Consider the following 26030-nt stretch of genomic DNA (forward strand, 5'->3'; position numbering starts at 1 on the left):
TCATCAGTATGCAGATGATACCCAGCTCTATTCCTCTTTTTCATCTAATGCAGGTTAGGTGGTTGACCTTCTGAGCCAGTGCTTGGTAGTGTCATGGACTGGATGACAGCCAATGAGACTCAATCCAGAAAAGTCAGAGATACTGTTTGTGGAGGGTGCATCCATCCAGCTGTGATGGCTTGCCATCTGAAGGGATGACTTGCTCTAAAGGAGCAGGTTCACAGCTTGGGTGCGGTCTTAGATCCATCACGGTCACCAAAGGCCCTATAACCATGCATTTTAAAATCTTAAGGCTATTTCTTGAAAATTCCCAAATTCCCTGTAGTCAGATCCAGCAGCAGAAATCATTGTTACTGGCCACGTGAAGTTCCTTTCTGAAATCAAAACTATTGGCAGAATCAGTATTATTTGCTTTTGGTTTTTGTATTGGGCCAATACAACTATTTTCATATTTTATCAAGAGTTTTACCAAGCACATTCCATCTGAAAGCCAATTCTCCCCCCCCCCTTTTTTTCACATCCAGATTGCTTCTCTTGTAACACATTATATAGGATCCTCTATGATTAGGTTGGTTAGAAATGCTGTTACAATGAATGAACAGCATTTTTTGCAGCATATAATATGTGTGTATAAATACACACACACACACACACACAGTCAATCCTATGCAATTCTTCAATCCATGTTAGTCGAAGGACTATAATTTCCTTACAAATATGCATCATTAGGAAGGAAACAAAGCAAAACATAATCCATTATTTACAATAAATCCTTATCCAATTTGATTCCCTTTATTACATACAAGTTCAAATTCAACAAAAACATTTCTGATCTGGGTTGATGGTTACAGAATATACAGAAAGCCATACACACTGATATTGCAAATCCAGAAAGTTTTTATCTATCTGAAGGACCATCCACAGAATATTGGAGCAAACGTGTTTGAATTCCAGATGGCAGGACTGGAATAAAATTACAAGACAGCAACTCTTTGCAAAAAAGTTTGAGGATATTCTCAGGTCTATCAATTGTTCAGCAGCGATGTCTGGGCAGATTAGAAGTGACTTTTCTTCACCAGAAATAAGACGCATTGGACTTTGGAATTTTCCCCACCAGAAGATTCCATTGGATGACTTCAAGTTCCAGTTGAAAATTGGACAATTCCGGTGTTTGTATTTCATACTTAGGCAGGAAGGTCAAGATCTCTCTAGATGTTAGGACATCTAGAAATCCAGGGAGAGGCTGAAGCTGGAAGAAAGCACATTTGTACCTACCCCACATGCTCTAAATGCAGAAGATCAAGTGTGAAAAATAAATTAAGGATACCACTGGATAACCCTATGCTAAGGGTTTTCTCTAATTGCATTTCAACACCTACTCCAAAGCTGTAAAACAAGGGTTGTGTATGAACACTGTCCAGTGCTACGGTCCTTCCCATTAACCATATTAGTTTCAAGCCCATATTTCAATCAATAACTTGTTAACACGGTAAGAGGCTGTTGGTTTCTGGGGGAGGGGGGTTATCGTATCTATTTTAAATCCCCCTTCTTCCTTCTTTTATTCTCTGATAAAAAGAAATTAGGCTCATCTTGTTAAAAGGTTGAACGTTGCAAGTTAGCCAGTGATTTAATGGCCTTTGAACCCAGACTCACCTGTTTCAGTCCAATATTCAAATATGGCTTTCATCAAGGTAGTTTAAATCAACACCGACATTGCTCTGCTGTAGTTGCTAATCAAATCTAACCCACTTTCCTCCAGTGCAATGACTTGCATCGAATCTCCTCGTTCCATCCTTCTTCCAGGCGCAAACGGATGAGCACATACTCATAAAAATCAACAGGTACCAACTGCCAATCCTCAATCCCAATTTTTAAAAATTTTATTTTAATCAAAGTTAAAGACGTGGATGAACATAAATACAATACGGTTAAAAGCTCTTCATTCTTTGCATTGGTGCACATAAAAGACCTAATAGCACAACTCCCAAGGAAATCTGCAAGCAGGCAAACTCTCAACGTGCACACGGGAGAAAAAGAAAAGGGGGAAGAGAAACCTAGAAAATATCTTCGAAGAGAAAAAGTCACACACGCTTTAAAATCTCAGCACTCTCTTACACACTCGGATACGAACGATGCATACATAAATAGATAGTGGGTGCAAACAAGCTATTATGATAACATGTGTATAAATTTTTGTTAAGAGGGGGAAACCAAGCAGCCTTAATGATTAAATACATTCAGTTATTGATTGCTAGTTGTGCCATACAAGGCATTACCGGGGGAATGGGGAAATTGTGCTGCAGAGAGAAAAAGAAAAGCTATATACAAAACGAACAGAAGTGTCTTGAGTTAATGCATGCACATTTAGTACGAGAAGTGGGAAAAACATGGATGCCCTCCAATGTAACTTTGGGTGGTATTAGAGAAAGCCCTCCGCACTCTATTTTTTTTTTTTAAATGATAATACTTTTAGAGCCATGGTATCCATTCGCCAGCTTCCATAGGCCTTCATAGTGGATCGCATGTGTAAAGTTTATGTCTTCATCTGTAGGAACTAAAAAAAAACAAATCCTGAAATAAAGAAGGTGGTTTGTCATGTGCTAAAAGAAGGGAGAAAAAACCCCCTATGTTTTTGATGACATGCACGATTTGGGACACTTGTCCTCTATGTTCTTGAAGTCAACAAGGGGTGGAACAGAAAAATGAAAGGTTGTGTATGGGGGTTTGTGGAGAGGGAGGGGAAAAAGCTCAAGTCAATTTTCATCTGCAGATGGTCAAACATTTTAATATTCCAGCTACAGGAGCAGTTCAAATCTTCTGAATCTTTTCCCCGACAACTACAGGATTCTCTTTTCTGATCTTCTCAGCTGCATCAGCTTTGTAATTGTAAGAACAACTGTGGACATCTGAGTAACGGTGTACAGCACAGTAAACGTTTCCACACCTGCACTCAAACCCTGAAAAAAAAAAAAAGGACAGAAGCTGAAATGTCTGGTCTTAGGAAAGTATAAGGAAAATATATGGACAAGTCCCTGCAGTTTTCTTGGCGAGATTTCAGAAGTGGTTTGCCATTGCTTCCTTCCTAGGGCCGAGAGGGAGTGACTGGCCCAAGGTCACCCAGCAGGCTTTGTGCCTAAGGTGGGAATAGAACTGACAGTCTCTGGGTTTCTAATCTGGTGCCTTTAACCACTACACCAAACTAGTTCCCATGGATAGTATTAGAGTTGCTTAAAACACTTTCTATTTCCTTTCCCAGTCTTGTCACTGACCAAAAATATTAATGGTAATAATTATATTAAGCCTCCGAAAAAAACCTGTAAGAAATAATTGTGCATAAAAACAAAATCTGCTGGAAAACTTTACCTACTCGACAACTCTGGAAGGGAAAACAAAAGATCCTTCACAACATTGTGGCTTTCAAGATGTTACTTCAAAAATCAAACTGAATGGTTCACTGATCAAAAAGAATATTGTATGGGAGAGGACCCACAATGTCACATGTTGCCCTGAGCAACTTTTGAGCACAACCAATAATCAGCAAGAGGTTTTAAACAGGGAAACCAATGAAAGTTCTATGAACCCTAGAATAAATTCCATTCTAAAATGGGGAAAAATGGGAACCACCATCCCACTCCCACCCCTTATTTCAATTTCCCCTTTTTGTACTATCTTGCCATCCACATTAGATCTGTTTCCACCCCCACAAATTAAGTGCAACTCCCCACCTCTGAAGTCTGCCCATTGTCCCTTTTCTTTTAGCTGAGGGTGAAACCTTGTCAATTAATATCAGTTTTAGTAGGTATCTAACATGTTCATAAAGCAGATTATGAGCACTGGAGCACTCCCCGCTCTAAGGTAGGAAAAAGAGAAGAAATTTAGAAAGGTATTCAACATAAAATCCCAAGTCCTATGAATTTTCCTCTCCCCACAGCTTGCATACCACCATCATGGAAATCATTCTAAGCCCTGAAGGCTGGATGAGATCAGATCAAGTTTGTTGTATCTACCTATATCTGTAAAAAATGAACAAAGGGATCAATGCATCATTTATAAATGATGTATTGACATGAACACAAATTAACCTAAAATTGTAGGTCTCCGTAAAAAGTTGTTCTCTCTACTTCAACACAAAATTAGATACAACTGACTTGGAACAACCTTATCGGAGTTTTTAAAAAGTATTCAGAGAAAGAAGATAGAAGGTACCCCTTTGACCATCACACAAAGCTTAGACAATAAGACCAATGCCTTTCTGTCCACCACATTCTTTACCTTCTGGGAAAGGATGAAATCCTAGCCAGAAAACTTTGTAATCTAACATAGACATTTTGAGCTATAGCTAACCCTGTTCCCCCCAAGTCGTCTTATTTAAAATGTTGCCCTCCTCTCAGTCGAGGGAACTCTGAAGCCACAAAAGCAGCAGATCTTATGTGAATAGCTGGGAACAATGATTAGATATGGAAAGTTTAACCAAGTCCCTTATAACAAACATAATTGTATTTGTGGAGCTCCAGAGACAGAGGACATAGCACATGTATTATCTGAATGTCAACTGTATAAGAAATAGAGAGATCAATAACTTGGACTGCACATTAGATGAACGGCCTATTGGGATCCTTACATTAAAACATATTTCATGTGCAGTCAGAACCCCAAAATTACATATAATATGACCCTTTATCTGAACAAAACAGTACAACTGGGAACAATATATAGGGATCTGACTGGGTAAGTTGTAGGGGTGACACAAATAAGATTTGCATTTTCTTTTAGTTATGCCTTTTACTCTATTTTGTAACACATGGTCTTGTTATTGTTCTGTATTTTGTATTCTGATATGGCCTAATGGCTAATCAATAAATTATTATGTGAACCACGAGCTGCCAGCCCAGTTTTATGCTCACTGTTCAATTCAAACTTCCAAATGATCGAATCCAAGAGAACTTACCAGTAAGACCGACTTTCTTTCTGCACATGAAACAGCGAGTTTTTTTCTGTTTGGGTTTGTCGAGCAATTTACCTTGTTCTTCAGAGGAAGGTTCTGCACTATCTGATGCTGAAGCTAAAGGAGAAAGATGGAGAAAGATCAGGATACAGCCAGAACATCTGGAAGCCAACGTAGCACAGTTCAAAACCAAAAGCCCTTGGGCTTCAGCTCCAGGAAACTGAACTTGACTTCTGTGTCATTCAGTCATAACCATCTACTCCATTTTCTCTATGAACAATTCGAGCTCCTGTTTAGAACTGGAGAGTTGGAAAGGATCACAAGGATCATCTAGTCTAACCCTCTGCAATGTGCAAGAAAATCAATTAATTCTTCCATGAATGGTGGCTGCCCAGTCTCTTCTGAAAACACCCCAGAGATGAAGGCTCCACAACTTCCTGCTGTCCCAGGACATGTAAAATAAAGATAATATTGAGAATGAAAAGTTAAAACAGCAACTTTATGCTCCTCTGGTGAAAAATGGCTGTGGAGGATTGACTCAGTATGAAGTCTTCTTCTCTCAACTTTTCAGATTCAGCAGCCCAGCGAGTCATCAAGATATATCCTTGTTACCCACATCTAAAGAAGGAACAGGCTGTGTGTAACCAACTGGTGAAGAAAACTGTAGGTATTTTCAACACTGATTGCTGGCAAAGGCCACAAACCATCCTCATAAAAAACACAATGACGTTATTTTCTTTCTCACTGCAAGGATTTCTGAATATAGCATCCAGTTCTTTTGGGATAAGAGCCCATCTCCAAAAGCACTGGGGCTAAATGAAAGAGCCCATATTTTACATACAAAGAATATATCCATGACATTGCCAAAAAAAAAAAAACATTCATCACCCTCATCAATTTATATTCTACCTTGCTATGCATAAGACACTCAAAGTAGCTGTCCAAAATGAAACATAAACCATTATTTTTTGGTGAACCAACAACTGAAATTGTTAGAACAAACTAGAAGGTCTAATTTTGGATTCCAAAAAGTGTTGTCTGAAGGCTTATCCCCTTCTGTGGGCTCCAAAGTCCCTTGAGATTACTAGGAGTCCTTAAATTTTTTATTCCCTCCCTCCCTCCCTCCCTCATAATTTTTAGAGTTGGGGTTTTTTTAAGCATCAAAGAGAGTGTCTTAAGCCTTGCTAATGTTTAAGAGACTCATTTCACCCCTTAAAGTTCTTGACATCTGCTCTCAGAATGAACCCTGCTCTCACTTTTGAAGGGTGGCTCTTATATGGCATCTTTAAGGGACTGGAGAGTTGCTGTCATAATCAGCATGGAAGAAATAAAAACAGAAAGATGAGTTATCTGATTCAGTTTAAGACAGTTTCTTGGCATCAGATATTAACTTTATGCCTTGTTCCCCCTCCCACTGACTTCTGGGGATGGGAATGAAGTTGAGTATAAGGAGAGGAGAACTGGCAGGCAACCATGTTTGGAAGATCTTTCAAAGAAGGGATGTCCAGCCCTTACACACTGTTTCTTCTTTGACGTGGCTGCAAAAAGGCAGGAAGGCTTGCTGAAAGATTTCATTTTAGCCTAGTGGTCCACAAGTTACACAAGGTCTGGTCACCTCAAGAAACAAATGTCAAAGAGGTAGATTACCATTGTGCATCTGGGCCCTTCAAAGTGTTCTCTTGAGATTCATCCATTCAGTCATTCTGCAAAGCAATAAAGTCAAAGCTCCCCCAATTTAAGTCCTTTGCCCCAAGGATGGATCACTTGTAAGGATTTAGAGATAGCTTGTCTCTGAGGCCAAATAATGGGACCTTGACCTCCACTTACAAGCGGACAGTCCTAAAGTTCCAAATGTTGCTTCTGGAAACTTTTATCACATCCCCCTTCTTATTCCAAACTACCTTTTTAAGATACTTTCCTCTTCAAACTGAAAGGTCTTTGCATTAGCCATGTTCACTGCCCTACCCTGTAGCGTGATGGGTAGGAAATTCCTTAGACAGATTTATTTTACTGCCAATAAAAACTAAATAACTTTACTTCAGTCATTAATCAGCACAACGGAATTGGTGTTCAAATATCCAAAATTAAATCGACAATATCAGGGTAAGTAGGAAAGGTAGCTACGAACAAAGAATTTTGGCTAACAGACAATATTAAATCAAAAAAGATGCTTGCTCAGGCTACACAAATGCAAAAAAAGAGAGAAGAGATTAAAATGAGCAATCCGGGTAGTATAAACTTTAAAACAGCAACATAAAATACAAAAAAATAGTGGTAGATAAAACAATAAAATTATCCAAAAGGGATCTGAAGATTATAAACTTCTCTTACAGTAACTCATATCCTGCTGCGCTGCCAACTGTATCAGAACCAGTGATCCAAATTATTGCATCTACTCTTTGCTAGGTATAGGAGGTGGGCTGAGTCCAAGAGTACAGTTTTTACTAGTGAAGGTTTCTAAGTGAATCACTAGCTTCTGCTATTGAAGTCAATGGGCTCAAACTTGCCCTGGCTTGGATCAGCCAGCTACTGTATGGGGGACCAAAATGGTAGTTTTCTACAGTTGGTTATCGCCTTATTATTATTCCTGTTTGGGTTTCTGCATAAACCTTATTTGGTTCTATGGGTTTTTAATTTATTTGTTTTGTATGCATTTTTTTCCAATTTAGTCTCTGTCCATAAATAAAGGAATATGCAGATTTAAATTGAAGTTGCATTCTACCTTCGTTTCCAGAGCTTTAGGGGGAGCACATAGAATTCTCCAAGTGCTCACTTATAGTGGTACTAACTAAACCAAGACCTGGCCAGATTCTGAAAATGAGACTGTATTGTATGCTGACAAGGCACAGCCATGGGGCAATCATTGCAACTGCAGCAGTAAAAATTAAGTCATGGAATACACAAGAGTTTTGTCGTGGAGAAAATCTATGCGGTTCCTTGGAGTTGAAAATGACTTGATGGCACATAATCGATCAATCGATACACAAGAGTTACCAAGGATGGCTCTGAACAACACAATGGTGTTCACACAACATGCTTAACCCCTTATCTGAGTTTGCACAATAGACTTCTGTAAATTATAAACTTACCAAATGGGGCTAAGTTCACACAAAAGATTCAACCATAGAAAGGTTAACCAAGATAAAGCCTAAACAAAATTACCATGTTGTAAGAATACAAACTTCTAGAATTTGTATGAAGAAAGCTGACGAGTATGGCCTAACCTGCATTTTGGTGCAGGGCAAAACTAAGGGATTAATCTAGCTTCTGCCATCTTAACCAGTTGTGTTGGATTACGTCTGAAGAAAGATGTGAAGACTAACACCCTGTTAACATCGTGCTTCACATTCTCCTGCCCTAAGAATGTAATTGCAGGAGAGGAATTCTTTGATGCTTTAAAATTTGAGCCTTCATCCCCAGTCAGGACTCTTCTCTTCTAATATTTAGGAAGATAAAGACAACTTTATTTTTCACTTTTGGTGAACTACGGCAACTGACTTGTCCATTTGATGCCACTGTTTATTTATATGTTGCTTCAAGTCAACACATTCTGCTATTGTGTGTTTTTAATAATAATTTTAATCAATTGTGGAAAATACTTCTAATTTCATCTGATAGCAGATTAGGGTTTTTTAAAGAATATAAGAAGGCAAAATAACAATACTTTGAATAAATACCTAAAAACAGGACAAAGCAGACAGAATAATTTAGAGAGGCAGAAGGTAGTAAGAGGTTAAAGCCAGGATGGACTTTACATATACATTAACCCTGGTTTAACAAACCCAATAGCTGGAGTCTTAGAACATACTGAGCTGGCTTTCTCTAACATCATCTACAGATGGGTTGACTAGCCTAGAGAAGACCAACACATCTTGAAATTACCTCGCTGAAAAAGGACAAGCAAAGCCCAATCTGATCTAACCCAACCACATTATGGCTACACAAGGTGACCATCTTATCTTCTCTGACATAATGGCTACAGGAAAGGACTCCAGCAAATTACTGCTCCAACACTGACTCATACAGTTAATACACAAATGAACAACTCCAGACAAATGGACATGGTATGCAAAAGAGCTAAGAACTCACTGAAAAGCTGAACTAATAACTCATTGGATAAAAGGCTCCCAATTAAGGAGTCCAACAGCTAATTATACCAATGATTACTAAGCAACATAGACGCAAAAGTGACCAGGTTTGCACATGCTGAGCCAAAAGCAAATCAACCACACTGTTGATCGGTGCAATGTGTGAATCCAGACTGTAAATCATTCTGGCTGGGAGGAAAGGGATATGAGAGCACCAGAACAGGAAAATTTTCCAGAGGAACTAATGCATGCTGTAAAACCATCCTGACTAGTTTCAATATAATAGTTTCAAAATAGTATCCTGTTGAGCATCTCAATATAACAGACTAATGGAAGTCTTATAATCAGATTCTGCAAATGACAGGCAAGGTATCTTCTTGACTGACAGGGGAAAACCAAAACTGATCTCATAGATGTGAAAGACAGGTTCAGGTAAACTCAGGTAAAGGTAAGTAACACTTGTGACATTTGAGATATATACTAAGGCTCTGAAGAAAAGATCTGTAGAATGAGTGCAAACAAGAGGGTATTTGAGCATTTGTTCTTTAAAAAAAAACAAAAGTATCCTGCTCTCCTGTATATAACTGGGAAAGCTCCATAACTCACATACTTAACCTGCAGAAGGCTCCATATTCAGTCACTAGCAACCTGAATTAAAAGACCTCTGCCCTGAATTTAAGCAATACGGTGGAGGCCCCATTGCCAAAAGGATCTGCTACATTCGCAAGATTTCTGCTTGGAGCAAAGATGTGGATTAGATCATCCCAAAGTCTTCCCTGGTTATTCCTTCTATGGTTCTATGATTGACTGCCTCACTCCCCTGCTGGATGGCTCAACTGGAGACCTCTGAAGCATTGAGATATGTAAAATGAAAGAAGGCAGCTCTACAGTATACAAAAGCAAGGATAAATCTCATCTGGCATGCAAATACTTCGTTATGTATAAAATAGATCCCTGAATGCTGAGCAATGACCCCGCTGTTTCTCACGTGTTCATAAAATTATTGCCTAAAGTACACCTGGAATTATGACAAGAGGAGAAATGGCTTTCTCACACACTCATAGCCATACAACAATGCAACTGACAGCAAGCATCTTTGGTGACAATGGAAAATTGTTTAGAAATAAGTGTTCATTTGAGGTCATGATTATTGTTAACTTTGCCTGTAACACTTTTGTTCTTTATGAAACAGCATGAAGTTGAAAGGCTGCAGGTAGAAACATGAAAACCAAAAAGAAAGAAAGAAAGAAAGAAAGAAAGAAAGAAAGAAAGAAAGAAAGAAAGAAAGAAAGAAAGAAAGAAAGAAAGAAAGAAAGAAAGAGAGAGAGAGAGAGAGAGAGAGAGAGAGAGAGAGAGAGAGAGAGATTGATTGATTAGAGGAGAATTATGACATGGGAAATATACAAGCAACAATGCAGAAAAGCTGGAATAATTGGCACACGTTTACAGGATACAGACCACAGTTCAGGACAGCATTAGTAAACTACATAGTGCACGCAAGAATAAAGTAACAGCAGAAGCACATTAGGAAGAGACATTTGCAAACAGAGAAATCACATTTTGGCAAACGATGTGGAAAAGAAAGAAAAAGATGGGATAAGGTGTTTTATGTCTAATCTGATACCACTTGATAAGAATGAGCACCATTTAGATAGTTTACCATTTCTGAATTTCCCCAGTTAACTCCAGCAGACTTAACAACTGATGCTTCCTGCCTTGAAGTAAGACAGAGCCCATTTTCTCCACTGTCACAGTGAGAGACTTCTGAGCTTCATTTTATCCAATTTATCAACCAGGGTTTTCCAAACTTGTGAAATCTGGGGCACAACTACTCCATCCAACCCCCAGACTGGGACTGAATAGATATCTTAATCACAATTAGGAGGACATATTCTTCAGCAGCTCTAGAATATGAGCGCATACCTTGAGGCCTTCTGGGCTTCTAAATCCCCTTCCAAACATGTCACTTTTTATGTAAGTGAAGGGGAAAATGTTAAGAACATAGGGAATAATCAAAGCAAAGATAAAGTCTCCTTTGAGTTGAGCCCAGCTCCAACTCCTGGTGGCTTCACGGATAAGATCTATGTGGTTATTCTGGTAACACAATGATACAGAAATATCATGACTGAGATAGTTTTTGTCTTCCCGATCATGCCTCCAGCTCAGTGATTTTATGATGATCTCCCATCCATACTAGCCACATTCAACCCTGCATAGGTTTTTTTGAGATCAGCCAAAGTCAGTCAAATGTTCTATCTGTGGTACTGGCAATTGTATTTAATTTTCATTAAGCTTTAAACTAAATTACATTTAGTTTTGGCCTGAACCTGCCTACCTTTTGGAATATGTCCTCCAAAATGCTGCCTAAAGGTCATCTCTGCTCATGGAAGCCCTCATATCTTACAGGCTTATCTCTAACAGAAGTTGGATGTTTAACTTTCACTTTATTGAAAAAGCTCAACAAAATCCACTACTCAAAAATTAGGACTTTACTACTGGATTTTGGTATTGATGTGTGCATGGGGGCGGGGGCATAAAAATGGGGCCTGGAGCAACATTTCCAGGCACACTTCAACCACTTTTGTGATGAACTAGTGCAACCCAGCATATTATTTGGGAATCATGGTTAGAGCCTACAATCTTAACAAGGAAACCCACTTACCTACTGTGGTTAGTGTTAAATCTGTATCACGGCTCTTCATTTTGGCTTTCGAGCTCTCGTCCAGGAAATCAGGACCATCTACATTATTGTCTAGGCTCCCGTCATAATCGCATTCTGTTTCTGAGCCCCTGGTAGTGTCAGGTAAATCTGAGTTATCCATCGAAAATTCGTCTCCGGTACTGTCTATTGAAATTGTCTCGGCAAGATCCACTGATGTTGGTTCTATTTGTTCAATGGACATGTATTTTAGGGATGTGTTTGTGTTATGTATTTTTGGTTTTTTTAGATAAAAAAACATGCTACATACTCAGTTTTAAAAACAGTTTGTTTATTGTTAACACCCCACCCCAAAACTAATTGGATTCAAGGTCTGTGAAACATAAAGTTAATTAGTTCTAGAGAGACATCAGACAACAGGGTAGGTAAATTGGTAGTTAGGATGGACTGTTTAGCAAAGGGATGCAATTTTAGCTCTGCTGTGGTTAGCAAGAAGATAGTAACAGTACTTATAACAAAGAAGAAGGGAAGTTCATCTAAATATTTTTCCCCCCATGCAGTCATATTTTTCCATATCACCCCACCCATCCATCACTTCCTTAACTCTACTGGATTAATGCCCTTGCTTTGCCAAACACCGGGAAATGTAGAATTCCTCTAGCATAGACAAAATTCAGTTGAAAGAACACTTAAAAAGGAAGAACATTAGAAGTACAACAGAATGCATCTAATGGCAGGACAGATGGTGTCTTGTGCTGCTTTTAAGATCTGGGGACCTACAGGCAGATAAACCTGGGTAAGATAACACCACCTGAATGCTCCGTGCATCAAAGTTACCCTGAAACTCTTAATAAACAAGGTATAAAAGATAAATATTTCCTTAAGTCAAGCTTCACTCCTAGTGATTATTTAATTATTTATTTGAATTCATTGGTCTCCCAACTCCAGTGGACTCCAATGGACATATCCATGTCCATATGATTTGGCACTGTCTTCTTCTACCATGTTTATCTGTCCAATCTAGCCTACGATCTTGAAATTTCCTGGCAGTGTCCTATCCAAGAATTATCCAGATCTGATCCTGCTTATCAATGTTTTAAATAGACATTCTCCAAACTGCTTCCATGTAGCAAACACTCCATGTGTTCTTCATCACTTTACTTGGCTGCTTATTCACACTGTTTGCTGCCTAAATGCATATGCAGACCCTTTTTCATAAGAACCTAAGTGCTCAAGAGAAAGCCTGGGAGAGCCAAAGATGTCTCTCTGCCTTTCTTACATATGATCTCACTCCTACATCACTTGTTCCCTACAGATGCTGGGAAGCTTCTAAATTTTGCATTTTCTCTCTCTTCTTATTGGCACAGGGAAACATGTGGTCATTTGAGAGGGAAAGAAAGTGATTATTTCCCTTTGGCATTACCAAGCCCTTCCTGCATGAATATCAGGCCTTGCAACTTGTGGGAAGGTGGAGAGTTCTAAACATCCCACTCTTTCAAAATGTGCTGTCTTACAAAAAACCAGTCTTCCTAAATTCCAACAGTTTCCATGAATTACTGCATACAAAATACTGCACACTGAAAAAAAATTCTAGATCGTCAGTTCATCTCTGTTTCACATCTCTTTTCATATCATGCATGCTCTTCATACTATAACAGAGATGCATAGCCTGAGCCCCAGGGTCACAACTAACCCCCCAAAACTTCAGATAAGACTCTAAGAATTGTTACCACATAGTAAGATTACATTGTCAGAAGGGGGAAATCTCTCTCTCTCTCTCTCTCTCTTGTCTTATACACAGATTTCATTTTAATTAAATTAATTCATCAAATTTTATTTTATACTGTCCCCACCCACTGCTTTTGAAGCATGGACCCCAGCATGACATTCAGAGGCAAAAAATGGTCATTAGAATGTTGCCAATCCCAACATTCTAGGAATTAGAAACTTCCCAAAACAAAGGGTTTTATGGGATATCGGAGATATGTTCAAGGAACTCTTCCATCAAGCAAAGATGCCTCCCCCCCATATTTTGAAAAGGATTCAAATCCAGTTTCTACATTTTTATTTAGGGAGGGAATGAAGCACAGGGACAACACAGATGCCTTGCAAACAGAAATCCCTATAGTCAATCCACAGCTTCTCCAACTAAGAAAGGATCAGGCAATGGGGGATGGGAAAGTTCTCTCCCAAGACCCCAGACAGGGCAAACAATTCTGAATTAGAGGGAGAAAAATTGTCCAATTTGGTCATTCTAAATTCACTCTGGAATGGAGTATCCAAGCCCAACCACTTTGCTCTGGAACATGTCAAAAAGTCCAGGTAATAAATATTAAAAGGTTGGCATCGCTGAACTGCTTTGCAGGAAAAGGAACAGTTAGAAGAGTACAATCAATGCATAAAAAGAAATAAAGAAAACAAGGGAAACGGAGGTGCCTGCTCAGTAATCTTCAAGAAAGAAAGCCTGCTTTGTTCCAATTAGGGAAACTCCAGAAAAAGAGAGAGAATCTTCTTTTAAACCTAGTTAGGTGATATAAACATACATTGAGCCTGTTCATCCAAATGCTGCAATTTACTTTTTGTTACCGTAACTCTGTAGATGAGTTATTCACATTCTGCCAACACAGAATTCCCCAGGCAAAAAAGCCCTAAAAAAAAAATCCAGATCCACTGATATTGCCTTCTGGGACTAAAATCAGAAGCACGTTCAAATACTCTTTACTGGAGAGCAGAAACAATTACTGGCAATCCCAGGACATTCCTTACCACAACTCTGAGACAATTGGGAGTCAGGCACCTTCATTCAGTTCTGCTCGTGACCGCTTTGGAACAAGCAGCATTGCAGAATAATCAATAACCAGTAATAAAGCAAGTAAACAAACTTATTTGTTTCTTGCCTTTGGGCAGTGTGTGTGATCAGATGCCAAAGAAACACACAAAAATGAAAACAGAAGCAAAAGGCATTCCAAGAACCCTTGTGCTAACCTTGTACATCTTCTCCTTCAAGTCCGGTTTTATCCACTATGTCCGTACTTTCCACTTCACACGTTGCTACAGATTCTGCTAAAAGTGACGATGGACTGGATACAGGACTGGGAGAAAAGAAAAGGTTGCTTCAGAAAGTGCTTCCATTTTCTGCTATGTAGAAAAACACCCAGAGAACTCTTTTAAGATCTACCATTTCAATGGTTTATTAAAAGCGGGTGAGGTTATGCATCACAGAGGCTGGACTTCAAAACCCTCCCCAACCATGAAGTTCACAAATCCAGCTAGTACTTCAAGCCTAGCTTCCTTCACAGTGTGGTTGTGAAGACAGGAGGAGGAGAACCACAGGCCCCACCCTCAGGTTCTCTAGACAGAAGAATGGAAGGATCACCAAAACGGGGGGCAAAAATAAGAGAACACCTGCATCAAAAGCTAAGCCATGCAAGACAATTCATAGGTGTACCACTTGGGTCTACATATCAAAAGGATATAGAGGGCCTACATATCAACCACAAAGATATTTAAATGGAAGGCTTCACCTGATCCTCCCTGGGATCAGCAGGATTGCTTGGGTGAAAATGCCCAGAGTCGCTGGGAGTTGGATGGCATATAAATTTGATACATCATCATCATCATCATCATCATTAAAAAATAAGAAACAGACATGGCTGCTTTAATAGGGCCCAGACAGAGGCTGTGTTCATGCTCATGCTCATGCTTATTTATTTATTTGACTAGATTTATATCCTACCTTTATTTTGTACAACTCAAGGTGACGTACATAATGCTTCTCCTTCCTAATTTCCCTACAACCACCCTGGGAGGAGAGACTTTAACTGGCCTAAAGTCACCCAGCCAGCTTTCATGTAAAGGAGGCCTAGAATTCATGGTCTCCCAGTTTCTATCCAGCACCTGAACTCCTACCCCAAATTGGTTCCCAAAAGCACGTCATCTCAACGAAATCCAAAGCATTATACAGCCCAGTTGCTTAGTCCTTATTAAATGTTATGGGTGGGTAGGGTAAGAACTGCCCCACTTCTGCTTTAATAACAATCCCACGTTAATACTTATATAGACAAATAGAGTCTGGCAGGACCAATTAATGAATAGGAAGATTGTCCTGGACTATGTAGAACATGAAACAGAAAATATTTAGCAAATTTCTACAGAGTATCACATTACCTTAGCTGTGTAGGTGTAGAGTCTAGAGCTGATGGAACGTCCTGAATGCTGCCGTCAGTGCATTGAACTGGTAAAGATTCAGTTAGGCTATTAACTGAAGTTGCTAGAAGAAGAGACACTAATGTCAAAACAGCCTTTCCTTATGTCAAGATTCTGCTCACTGTCAACATTATCTATCTGTCAACCCTTGGGGTTGGCGGAGTGGCTTGCAAAGATTTCAAAATGCAGCAATTAGACCTATGTTACCCACTGCCAATTCATCAAATTAGGTGCCAATATTTTTTTTGCAAGAAGACAAATCTATTCCAATTAACTACAGGCCAAACGATGCTGTATTTCAAAGTTGTAGCTAGCAGGTGCAAAGTTTGGTATTTTTTGGCTTTTCGGGGAGAGAGGGTTCCTAACTTGGAGGATAGGACAGTAGAGATCAACCACCCTCACAGGTCCACCTGCTCTTGCAATTTGTCTTCACAAAAAGCAAAACTTTATCCACAATGGAGGAATGGATTTTGAAGATGATGGAACTTGCAGAGATGGCCAAATTGACAGCTTTGATTAGAGAAAAGACATTGTCTAAGTTTAATGCTGACTGGAAATCCCTTATTGACTTTTTGCGTGAAATAGAAAAAAATGAAATTATGATACATGGTTTTGATGATTAGAAAAAAAAATAATTATAGAAAAAGTAATGCTGTACCCCATAGAATAAGAGGTTAATTTACATTTGCACTTTTAACTGTTATAAAAGAAAATCGTGAGTCACTTCTTTATATTTTCTTTATTTTTTCTGCACTTTGTCTTTTTCTTATCTCTTTTTTTTTCTTCTCTTTCTTCTAAATATTAGTTCTTGTTAGGTTTTATCTTTCTTCTTCAAAACTTTAATAAAGTTATATAAAACAAGAACAAAAACTAAAAGCAAATTGCTGAAATACATTAGCTGCTATGCCATGCTAGATTCCTATGCTGTTGTTAACTTAAGCAACAACATAGAACTTGGCAAGAAAATCATCATTGTAATGGGAACATCTGCAATTCTGTGTTTCAGTGTTGATTCCACTGCAGCTGTCAACAGAATATCACCTGCTTTTCCTTTCCTCAAGTTATTTATGCCTCCCTTTTCCAGCTAAGTTGTGCAAGCTTCTGCTGACAAAGGAACATAAATCAGAGTTGGATACCATAAACAAGCCACCAGAATCAGGCTTTAATTATACTGAAAAAGCCATGTTAAAATGTTCTGTACAGAACGCTACCTTTAAAGCTGAATCATATCCTAAATGGTGAGATTGAAGACCTGTTCAAGTAATCACGGTTGCAGACTCGCTTCCTCTTTGTCTCCACTGTTCTCTTTACCAAGAAGAACTGCTTGTGATAGGAAGGAGGCAGCAAGCTGTTCACCAATCCCATTTTCTACAAACAGTGGAGTGAAACCCCCAACAAACCCCATGACATTAGGCAGCCACAGTTGGAGCATGAGATGGTGTCTTCCCTTCACCTACAGAAGCTAACTAGACCAGAAGCTGAATCAGGTTCTTCAACCTGCCAACAGAGTAGTGGTAACAGACTAACAGAAGAGACATATAAGAGGTCAGTTGGATCAATCCAAAGGCCCATCAGCTCTAGCATTCCGTAGCACAGGGCAACCAACCAGATGCATCTGGGGAGTTTGCAGGCAGAGTAAGAGCATGTAAATGACTCAAAATTGCTTCCCTATTTTCCAGGGATGTTGCCTGTAGGAGGATGTACACTGCCAACAGGAGTAAAGCCATGAAGACCTCTATCTTCCATTAATATCTCTAGTCCCTTTCAAAACCATCCAGGATGGTGGCTATCCCCACATCTACTAGCAGAAGTTCCAGAAGTCAACAATTTCATGTATTGGATTTAACAAGTTCCTCCAGGAACTCAAGGTGGCACACACTTCCTTTCTCCAATTTGTTTCCCACAGCACACCTGCAAGGCAATTGAGCAAAAGCTTCCATGGCTGAGAGTGGATTTGAATTTGGCTCTCCCTGGTCCAAATCCAACACATTAACCACTACACGACACTGGTTTTCACAGATGTGTGAAGGATAAAAAACTGCATCTCTTTATCAGAATTGAATCTCACCAAACTAAATTCCAATAGAGTTCTAACATCACAGCAGAAAGAGAAACAATTCTCTTTTATCCATTACCATCCATAAAGTTATCTACAATACCTCTCTCATATCATTCCATATAATTCCTTACCCTCCCTTTGCTCTAAGCTAAAATAAAAGCACATCGTGGTCTAGTGTTCCATAATCTGGCCAATCTCCAGATGCACAGACATCAACTTCCAGAATTCCATAGCCAGTGTGGCCACTGCTGAGTTTTCGGGAAACCGAAGACCACCCATAGGGAGGCACACAGGTGGAAACTGAGTATTCTAGCCCCCTAATCAATTTGGTTGCCCTTTCCCATCCCGAGTAGGCTGAGCATAAATTGTAGAACTTTGACCCCTAACATCTTTCCCATCCTCTAGCATCTGTTGTTCAAGGCCACCATCTCACTTTGCCCAACAGTAGATTTGTTTGGTCTATACTCCCCAGATTCTGCCTCTAGGAAGAAAACAACAAATTAATTCAGAGCCCTTTGTTGCTTCACACTTACCTGATGGGCTAATTCTACCATTACTACCATTCTGCCGTTGAAGATGTTCTTTATAGCATACCGAACACATGCCATTTGTACGAGGGTTCCCATAAAATCCACATCCAGTAGAACACAGCATAGGCACTTGACTATGATTAGTTTCTTGAGCCATATTCTTTTCTAGTGACCTGAGAAACAAGGGATAAATGGTTTCAGCAAATTCAGGCCAACCGAACAAGACTTTTCAACCTGCTCAATATAACCCCAAATAACCCAACTCCAGCAGTCTTTAAGAAATTGGCCATATTTTTACACCAAGAGATGACATATTTATTCTCTTCCTTGGAGACTGGCAAAGTTTATACTTTCTTTTCCCAACCAACCATGGCATGGATGGATTAATAAACCAGGTGTTATCTGCCTCCAACTCTTCATCTAAAAGTAGACAAGCAAGACCAGTTATATGAATTGGTGGGATTCTTTTACAAGGTCACATAGATATACAAAAAGCAAGCAGGCCTCATGGGAATAGTCAGTAAGCTTTTCACAGTAAGCCTTTCCATGATATGGGAATGGCTGACTTTAGCATCTGCCAGGAAACTGTGGTCCAAAAATGCAATGGCAGTTTAGGGATCCATAGTTTGGAGCACGTTTCTCATTTTTGTAATCATCTTATTTGTTTTGGGGACAATGTGCATCTATGTATAAGCCTTGTCCTCTCTATAACCTCTCTACAGTCAGTTTTCGGAATGCCTACACTTGGCGTTTTTACTTATAAAATATTAATTAACCTCCCTGAATCAAGATGTTGTGCAACTATAGCCTAGCTGAACCTACAAATGAAAACAGATTGAACCATTCAAAGCATAGAATCAGTGCAGGCAAAATCCAAAGGTAGTGTATAAGAGAAGAAAGACTCTGCAAGATACATGGGGCCAGATAAATATGGGGTCAGCAGGCTACTGACCTGGCATCTCTCCTCCAAAGTCTTACACTTACCTAGTGTAATATTGCTCAAAGGTACCAAGACAACAGCTCAGAAAATTGCGTATTTATCATACTGTAGCATCTTATGAAAAATGTAGAATGATCCCTAATTTCCAAGAAACCATCACTTTTCCCAGGAAAATCCACCACCTAAAGCACTAGGCATTCAGAACAGGTGGCTGATTAGAGTTTCCCTCAAAAAACTCAAATTGAGTTTCCCTTGCTCCTGAATAAACACACGTATTGGGTTCACACATCACACCAAGCTCTGGTTTGTTTAATTGCAGTTCATTGAGGAAGCTACAGTTGGTTGCATTCACTCTTCTACCAAGCCTTGGTCTTATGGACTGGTATAGTGTGCGCGGGGGGAAAGTATCTTGTCCACCTAGATGCAGAACAAAAGGAATGGAAGACAGCAGAGCATCTTTATTGCAATTGATTGCCATCTGGCTCTCATCTTCCAAAAACAACCTCCTGTGATGGTCATAGTCCTGAATTTGAGTTATTTCCCTTTTTCTATTCTGCCCCTTAATGTCCAGTCAATGTACTATGCTATTTTTTAAGCCATGGCCCTTCTTGAGTACCTTCAACTTACATAGGCAACAGGGAGAAAGACAGCAGGCATTAGACCAAGCCAGACCTGTTGCAAGAATTGAAAGCACACCTCAACTTAGAGGACTTATTTAGGTATTTGGCATATCTTGATTGTAGTGGGTATTCAATGGCTCCTGTAGGAGGCTTGAGACCAGCATTTCAATCTCCCATACTGCCCTGGAGCAATGCATGTTAGAGCCATTGTGGGAACTTAAAAGAATAGTTCTGAGACTCCAGCTGAAAAAGAGCTGGTGTTCAATAGGACAGCAGTGACATTCTGGAAGCTCACTAAGGATTCTGTATCTGGAGGGCCAAAACCTCTCCAACCTTGCTAGCTTTGGACTAGACAGAACAAGCTTCAGATGCTTCAGTAGAACAAGATAAAAACAAAAACAGCAATCAAAAAGGGATTACATGAAAGATATCTCTGGGTCCTTTGACCTCCAAATCAAAAACATCCCCTGAAGATAAAATTTGGAAACTGTAGGGTAGCTGATGCAAGATCAAGTGAAACTATAAGCACCACAGGAGAAAGGGGAGGTGGAAACATTATCAAATGCACAAAAACAGGAAGATAGAGCAGGGAGAAGAATACACCTCAAAAGGAATAACAAGAAAAACCCGATTCAATACGAGTTAAACAAGTTCTTGATTTCTCTTAGCCAGAGGATGAATCTGAGACTCATCAGACTAATGACTCTAAAAGCATTCTCTGCACTTTCCAAGGTGTTTAAAGATTTGTTTCTTTGGATTCTTTAAATTAAGAAGTAATTAAAAGTCAATCAAGAAACAGATTCACTAACTAAAGATCAACTGAAGTACTGTAGATATGCAAAAGTATTCTGGATTTGTTTCTTACTGTAAGGAAAAGCAGTCTTCAGGGGGGTGGAGATAGAGAAGTTACTTCTATTTGTGCTGGCCATTCATCTGTTCAGAAACTGTTTTGCCCACCGAAGGGGTCCAGTGACAGCAGAAATGCAAGTACTGTCTCCCCCTTCCCCATCATATGCCCCAACTAAAAAAATATAAATTGCTCCTCCTTTCTCCTGATGTCATTTCTTTGCTCAAACACACAGGATCCAGAGGCTGCTTTATTTCCTAAACAAAACACAAGCTATACTGGAAGATCATTACATTAATGCACTGGCCTACCTAACCATCAAGCCCAATGTGGTACAGTCTGGGCCAAAGACTCTATGAGAACAGGATCAAATCCTTGCTCAAATCATTGGTGATAATTCTGACTTAAATGTTCTTTCAGTCTAACTTATCTCAAAAGATAACCTCATATCAATTTAGTTGACCTTGTCTGGGCCTGAACACTATGCTGGATTAGGCCTAGTCAGTACTTGGATGGGAATCCACCATGGAATTCCAGGGAAGTTGAGTGGAAGCTAGACTGGGAAGCTGAAACAACATCATGGAAGAAACAACAGGTAACTATTTCTATACTGTTGCCAGAAAAGTATATGGATGTACATATCTAGTTACTAGGAGTTACAGTTCACTCAGGAGCTTTTATCTTTATGTTTTTATATCATATACCTTACAAGCTTACAATCTAGACTTGGAGATAGGAGAAGAATCATCCAAGGGCAGTTTTCCCCAGACAAATTGTCTCCCAGATATAAGTTCCCAGAAATCCCCAACCAGCACAGTCATTGCTGAGAATTCTGGAAGTTGAAGTCCACACATCTGGATTTGTCTGTCCTCATGAAGCCATTCTGATGGGGAAATGTCCCTCAGATTCTCACAAGCAACTTCATCAATTGCGGTTACAGCCCAATCACCTTACACTGCATCCCAACGGTCACTAAGGCTGCAGTGAGATATTTTCAAACCCTAAACCAATGGTTCTTAAACTGCTTGACCAATTACCCCTTTTCCTGGTCTTGAATAATATCATTACCCCCAACACCCCCCCCCCCAAAAGAAACCCAGACTCAGAAGCGCCTCAGGAGCAGTAGTCCCAAACTGGATTCTTAACTCATAAACAAACAATCACAAATTGCTCCATTGCCCCCAGGGTATGCCCACATTACCCCTTGGGGATAATTATTCCCAGTTTAAGAACCACAGCCTTAAGCAAACCAGGAGCTCTGCATAAAGCTCCACATAGAAATTCTTAGCGAGTCATACTGACATACTGAAATCAAGACACATCCAAGACTCATAACTTGTTGCTCTACCTGCTTGTCCTGGAAGAAGCAGTTGTGATTTGCAAAGCCAATGATAACAACATCTGAAATTCTACCAGCTAAATATTTTAGGAAGATTTGTCTTCCACGCATGCCTCAGAGTCAGTCTTGTGAGTAACATCATTAGAGGAGAACAGTAATTATTACTTGCACAATAAAAATCAGTACAGCTCTGATGCAAATTAGTGCACTATGGGTTAAGGATCAAAGATGATCAGGTACAAGCAGCTATGAAGAACATTTTACATGAATTTTTCCTGATAAAAAGCAAAAGAGAGTGGGGAACAGGCAGAAGTACCTCTTCTGTAAAATGCATTCACAACACCCTTGTGAGTGGCATTATAATCAATTCTCATAAACTGTAGCATGACAGCTGTATTCCTGGAACCCCTTGTGCTATGCAGAATCATGCAATATGAATAACCAGGCTTATGGAAAAAGCAGGGTCAGAGGTAGAACGAAAAGACATTTGTCACCAAAGCATCACCAAACCCTATAAATAATCCAAACATTGTCTCAACAACTCTTCAGATTGTCCATAAAGTCACCTCCTTCAGGCCAGCAGCACACCCAATGTTGCATTCTTTCACTTCTTTCAAAACTCTTCTGAGAATTTCAAACTTCATCCTCAGTCAATAAAGTTCTTATTTTCCTTTCTCACCTGAGATTTTTTCTTTTTATCACCAACACACTTCTTTAACACTTTCATTTACTCGGGGGGCAGGGTCGGAGGAGACACTTAAGCAGTACCAACATCCCCAAACACAAGAGAGGTGCCACAGCTACTAACAAAGTAGTACACGTGTAGCAGCTGGTCCAGGTTCACACTAATAAAGCCGCACATTTTGTGTTCAGTGCGCTCACCTGCCATTTCTTCTGAGCACAAATCTGAAACTTGGGAAAAACGTACATAGGCAAACATGCTCCATGTTCTACAGACATCCTTCCCCTATTTATCAATCATTTATGAGCAAACTCATGTCGTATAAACATGTGTTATACGAGAACAGATTGTACTTATGATACATGTAGCTTCTTCCTTCCGATGCATTAGAGCAATAATGGAAAAAGTCACCTGAAGAAGGTTTTATCAAGAAACACTTATGAGACTGGCTTTTTAAAACTTGCCATTTCGAGCATAATGTTAAAAAGGAGGTATATAAAAAAAGCAAAAAAAACCCAACAGATCACAGACTGAGCTTCTAGACAGTTCTAGAGAGATCAAGAGTTTATTATTTGGCTAATAATTCTGAACATATTATTTCAGTTAGAGAACTGAATATCCCAGCCAAAATACTTCAGATTACATAAAAAATTAATTAAAGGTTTGTTTCACTGAGCAGATTTGGTTATTTTGTTCTGACTGGACCCCAGTAATTCAAAGGCATGGAAAGCTTTGAAGTTTAGTTTAAAAAACAATGTTGGTAAAGTAAAACTTAAAGTCGTGGTTATGTTTATCTTCTGCTGAACTGCAAAAATAAAAGACAGCCTGTTTAGTTATTTTATTTACCTGGAATATATTTTACCCTTGTGGAAAAATCTAGTAATATGGGATAATTCAGACCACTGCATGTAGTTGAGATTCATTTGCAGTAATTAATGCAAACTGAGTAAAGGATGTGCAAAACCCAACAGCAAGCATGAATGCAGTCAACGAGGAGATTGCAGATTGTGTCAAAATTAAAGACCTGACAGAACATAAGCCCTGCTTAGCTCTGAAAGGTGGTATTTTCAATCCTCAAAATAGAGTTTAAGATCAGAATGACTCTTCTAGTTTTCTGCCTGACCTAACCATTCTGACAGCATCACCCCAATTTTGTATAAAGATTTAGACCTGATAGATGGGGTAACCGAAAGCAAATTTGCTCCTTGCAAATTGAGCATAATCATACATTCCTTTCTACTGAAAACCTGGCTACCAAATCTTCTATTTGGGTATATTTATATGTTGTCTAGTCTACCTCCTCATGGATGCTCACAAATGCCAGCATAGCAAGTGAGGTACCTGCTCTGTTTCTTGAGCACTAAAACTTGATAGTATTTTTTTCCCTCTGAACATCCTGACCAAAAACAGAAAGATAAAGTGTTAAAGCAATTATGAATGCATGTAGGTTTGTTGGCCTGTGGTTTGGAGCAAATCAACTGATCTTCTAATATTGAGAAGTGAAGAGATGAGCAAGAATTCAGTTCTGGCCAGACTGGAGTCATACAGTCCAGCTCAAATCAATAGCATTGCAAAAAAGAGAAAAAAAGATGTTTCTTCAAATGCAACCCATTAAAACCATTAGCTTTCTATGCCCCATGTAGCTATCTTTTCCAACCTTGCTATGTTGTTATGTTTAAAGAGGCCATGAATTGCATTTCTATATGCAAAGTGTAAATTTTAGCACTGAGAAAAAGGCTTCGCTGCTGCTTTCTTAATTTTGAAGCACTGCTTTTCTTACATTAAAGTAACTTCCAAGTGAAACCCCCCACCTACGCACAAAATCTTCCATTTCCTTTTTAGAATCAAGGGGCCTTGTTGCATTTATCTCAGTGACTGATAAACATTACTATTTTTACATCCCCTGATATTAAAGCTACTCTTTCCAAAATGAATAGTAATATTCCAGGATTTTCACATTTCATGCAAAAAGAATCCACAGCTCAGGAATTAAAAGCTCTGGTGGCATTCACACCTACTGCTAGCTAAGAAAGAGAGTACAAACAACTTACATCTACTTTCCTGTATTCTCATACAGTATCTCCCCAAAATTGAGTTGTCTTGGAGAACTATACATGGCGTCTACAAAATGTACAAAAGGATCCACAAAATGTATATTGCAGCAAGAAACCCTAACTGGCAGGATGCTGAGATTGGAAGATTGCTTGGGGTCCATGCAAAGTTTACCTTCTACTTTCAACCCTAAAAAAGCCTATTGATGGCTACTTCCAGCTCTGACCTTCTGAATATAATCCAGAATCTATGAATAGGGAGGGAGAGAGAAAGGAGGCACTATTTTTAGAAGGAAATCCTTTGTGACAGGAGGAGAATGGAGCTTAGTTGAATTTCCACAACTTTTTCCTTGAGGCCCATCCTCTTTGAACTCTGACCACTGTCTCTTGGGAGCTGCAAAACATAAAACCAAGCCCCTGCAGCTAGCTTTGCACATCCAAAGGATTTTTCATCCTGGACTTTTGACTAGTAACTTCTCCTTCCCCTTATGGTATGTAGCAAACTGCTTCTCTAGCACAGAACATTGTTCAGCAGCCAATCTGAACACCCAGCACACTTAAAGGATCACCATTTCCACTAGGGTGGCTAAGATGTTGGCATTAAGGAATTTGCAGACCACACCAGTGCAATTCAGGATGTGTAAAGTACAGTCATCTCAAATTTTATATGTCCCTGCCAATGCGTCAATATCTTTTAACATCATACTTACAAGCAAGAATCTAAACATTATTGCTAATTTTCCAAGAAACTTTGATTTTTGGAATTAGACCTCATCATCTTCTCTTCATCCAGATATGCAACGACCAGTGTAAATCCCTGCAACAGCCACTACAACAAACATTGTTATCATGTCATGTCATCAACTGCTATATTTTTCTTGGATTTTTTTTTAATGATTTCATAGGAGAAAATGGATGGCCTAATGAATAGATCAAATCCCAATTGTATCGAGCAATCATTAGTACTGCAATGCCAGTCAAAACTACAATATGCTAATAAAATGATTAGCCCTAAGAAATATGTATTTTTGCCCCTTGCAAAGCATGTCAAAATTAGCATGACT

General features: G+C 39.3%; 1 protein-coding gene across 7 annotated transcripts in view; it reads right to left on the reverse strand.

The window, feature by feature from the left end:
• Window positions 1-770: 770 nt before the first annotated feature.
• The window catches only part of ZFAND6 (zinc finger AN1-type containing 6), a 51939-nt gene continuing 26679 nt past the window's right edge, over window positions 771-26030 (reverse strand). For 5 of the 7 annotated variants that reach the window (XM_088148648.1, XM_088148647.1, XM_088148646.1 and 2 more), the window contains 6 exons: window positions 18491-18660; window positions 15860-15962; window positions 14678-14784; window positions 11696-11917; window positions 4949-5062; window positions 771-2957 (listed from right to left, as the gene is read on the reverse strand). In XM_088148648.1, coding sequence (XP_088004774.1) covers window positions 2809-2957; window positions 4949-5062; window positions 11696-11917; window positions 14678-14784; window positions 15860-15962; window positions 18491-18644 — 849 coding nt within the window. In that variant the 5' untranslated portion in view covers window positions 18645-18660 and the 3' untranslated portion in view covers window positions 771-2808. Of the gene's footprint in view, window positions 2958-4948; window positions 5063-11695; window positions 11918-14677; window positions 14785-15859; window positions 15963-18490; window positions 18661-20912; window positions 21906-26030 lie in introns of those variants that run through there. The other 2 variants (XM_007432113.4, XM_088148651.1) reach the window with 2 other exon arrangements.

The sequence above is a fragment of the Python bivittatus genome, unplaced genomic scaffold (assembly GCF_059951505.1).
Source record: "Python bivittatus isolate LINGU-HERP-01145 unplaced genomic scaffold, Pbiv_v1 ctg000530_np1212, whole genome shotgun sequence".
Taxonomy (NCBI): Eukaryota; Metazoa; Chordata; class Lepidosauria; order Squamata; family Pythonidae; genus Python; species Python bivittatus.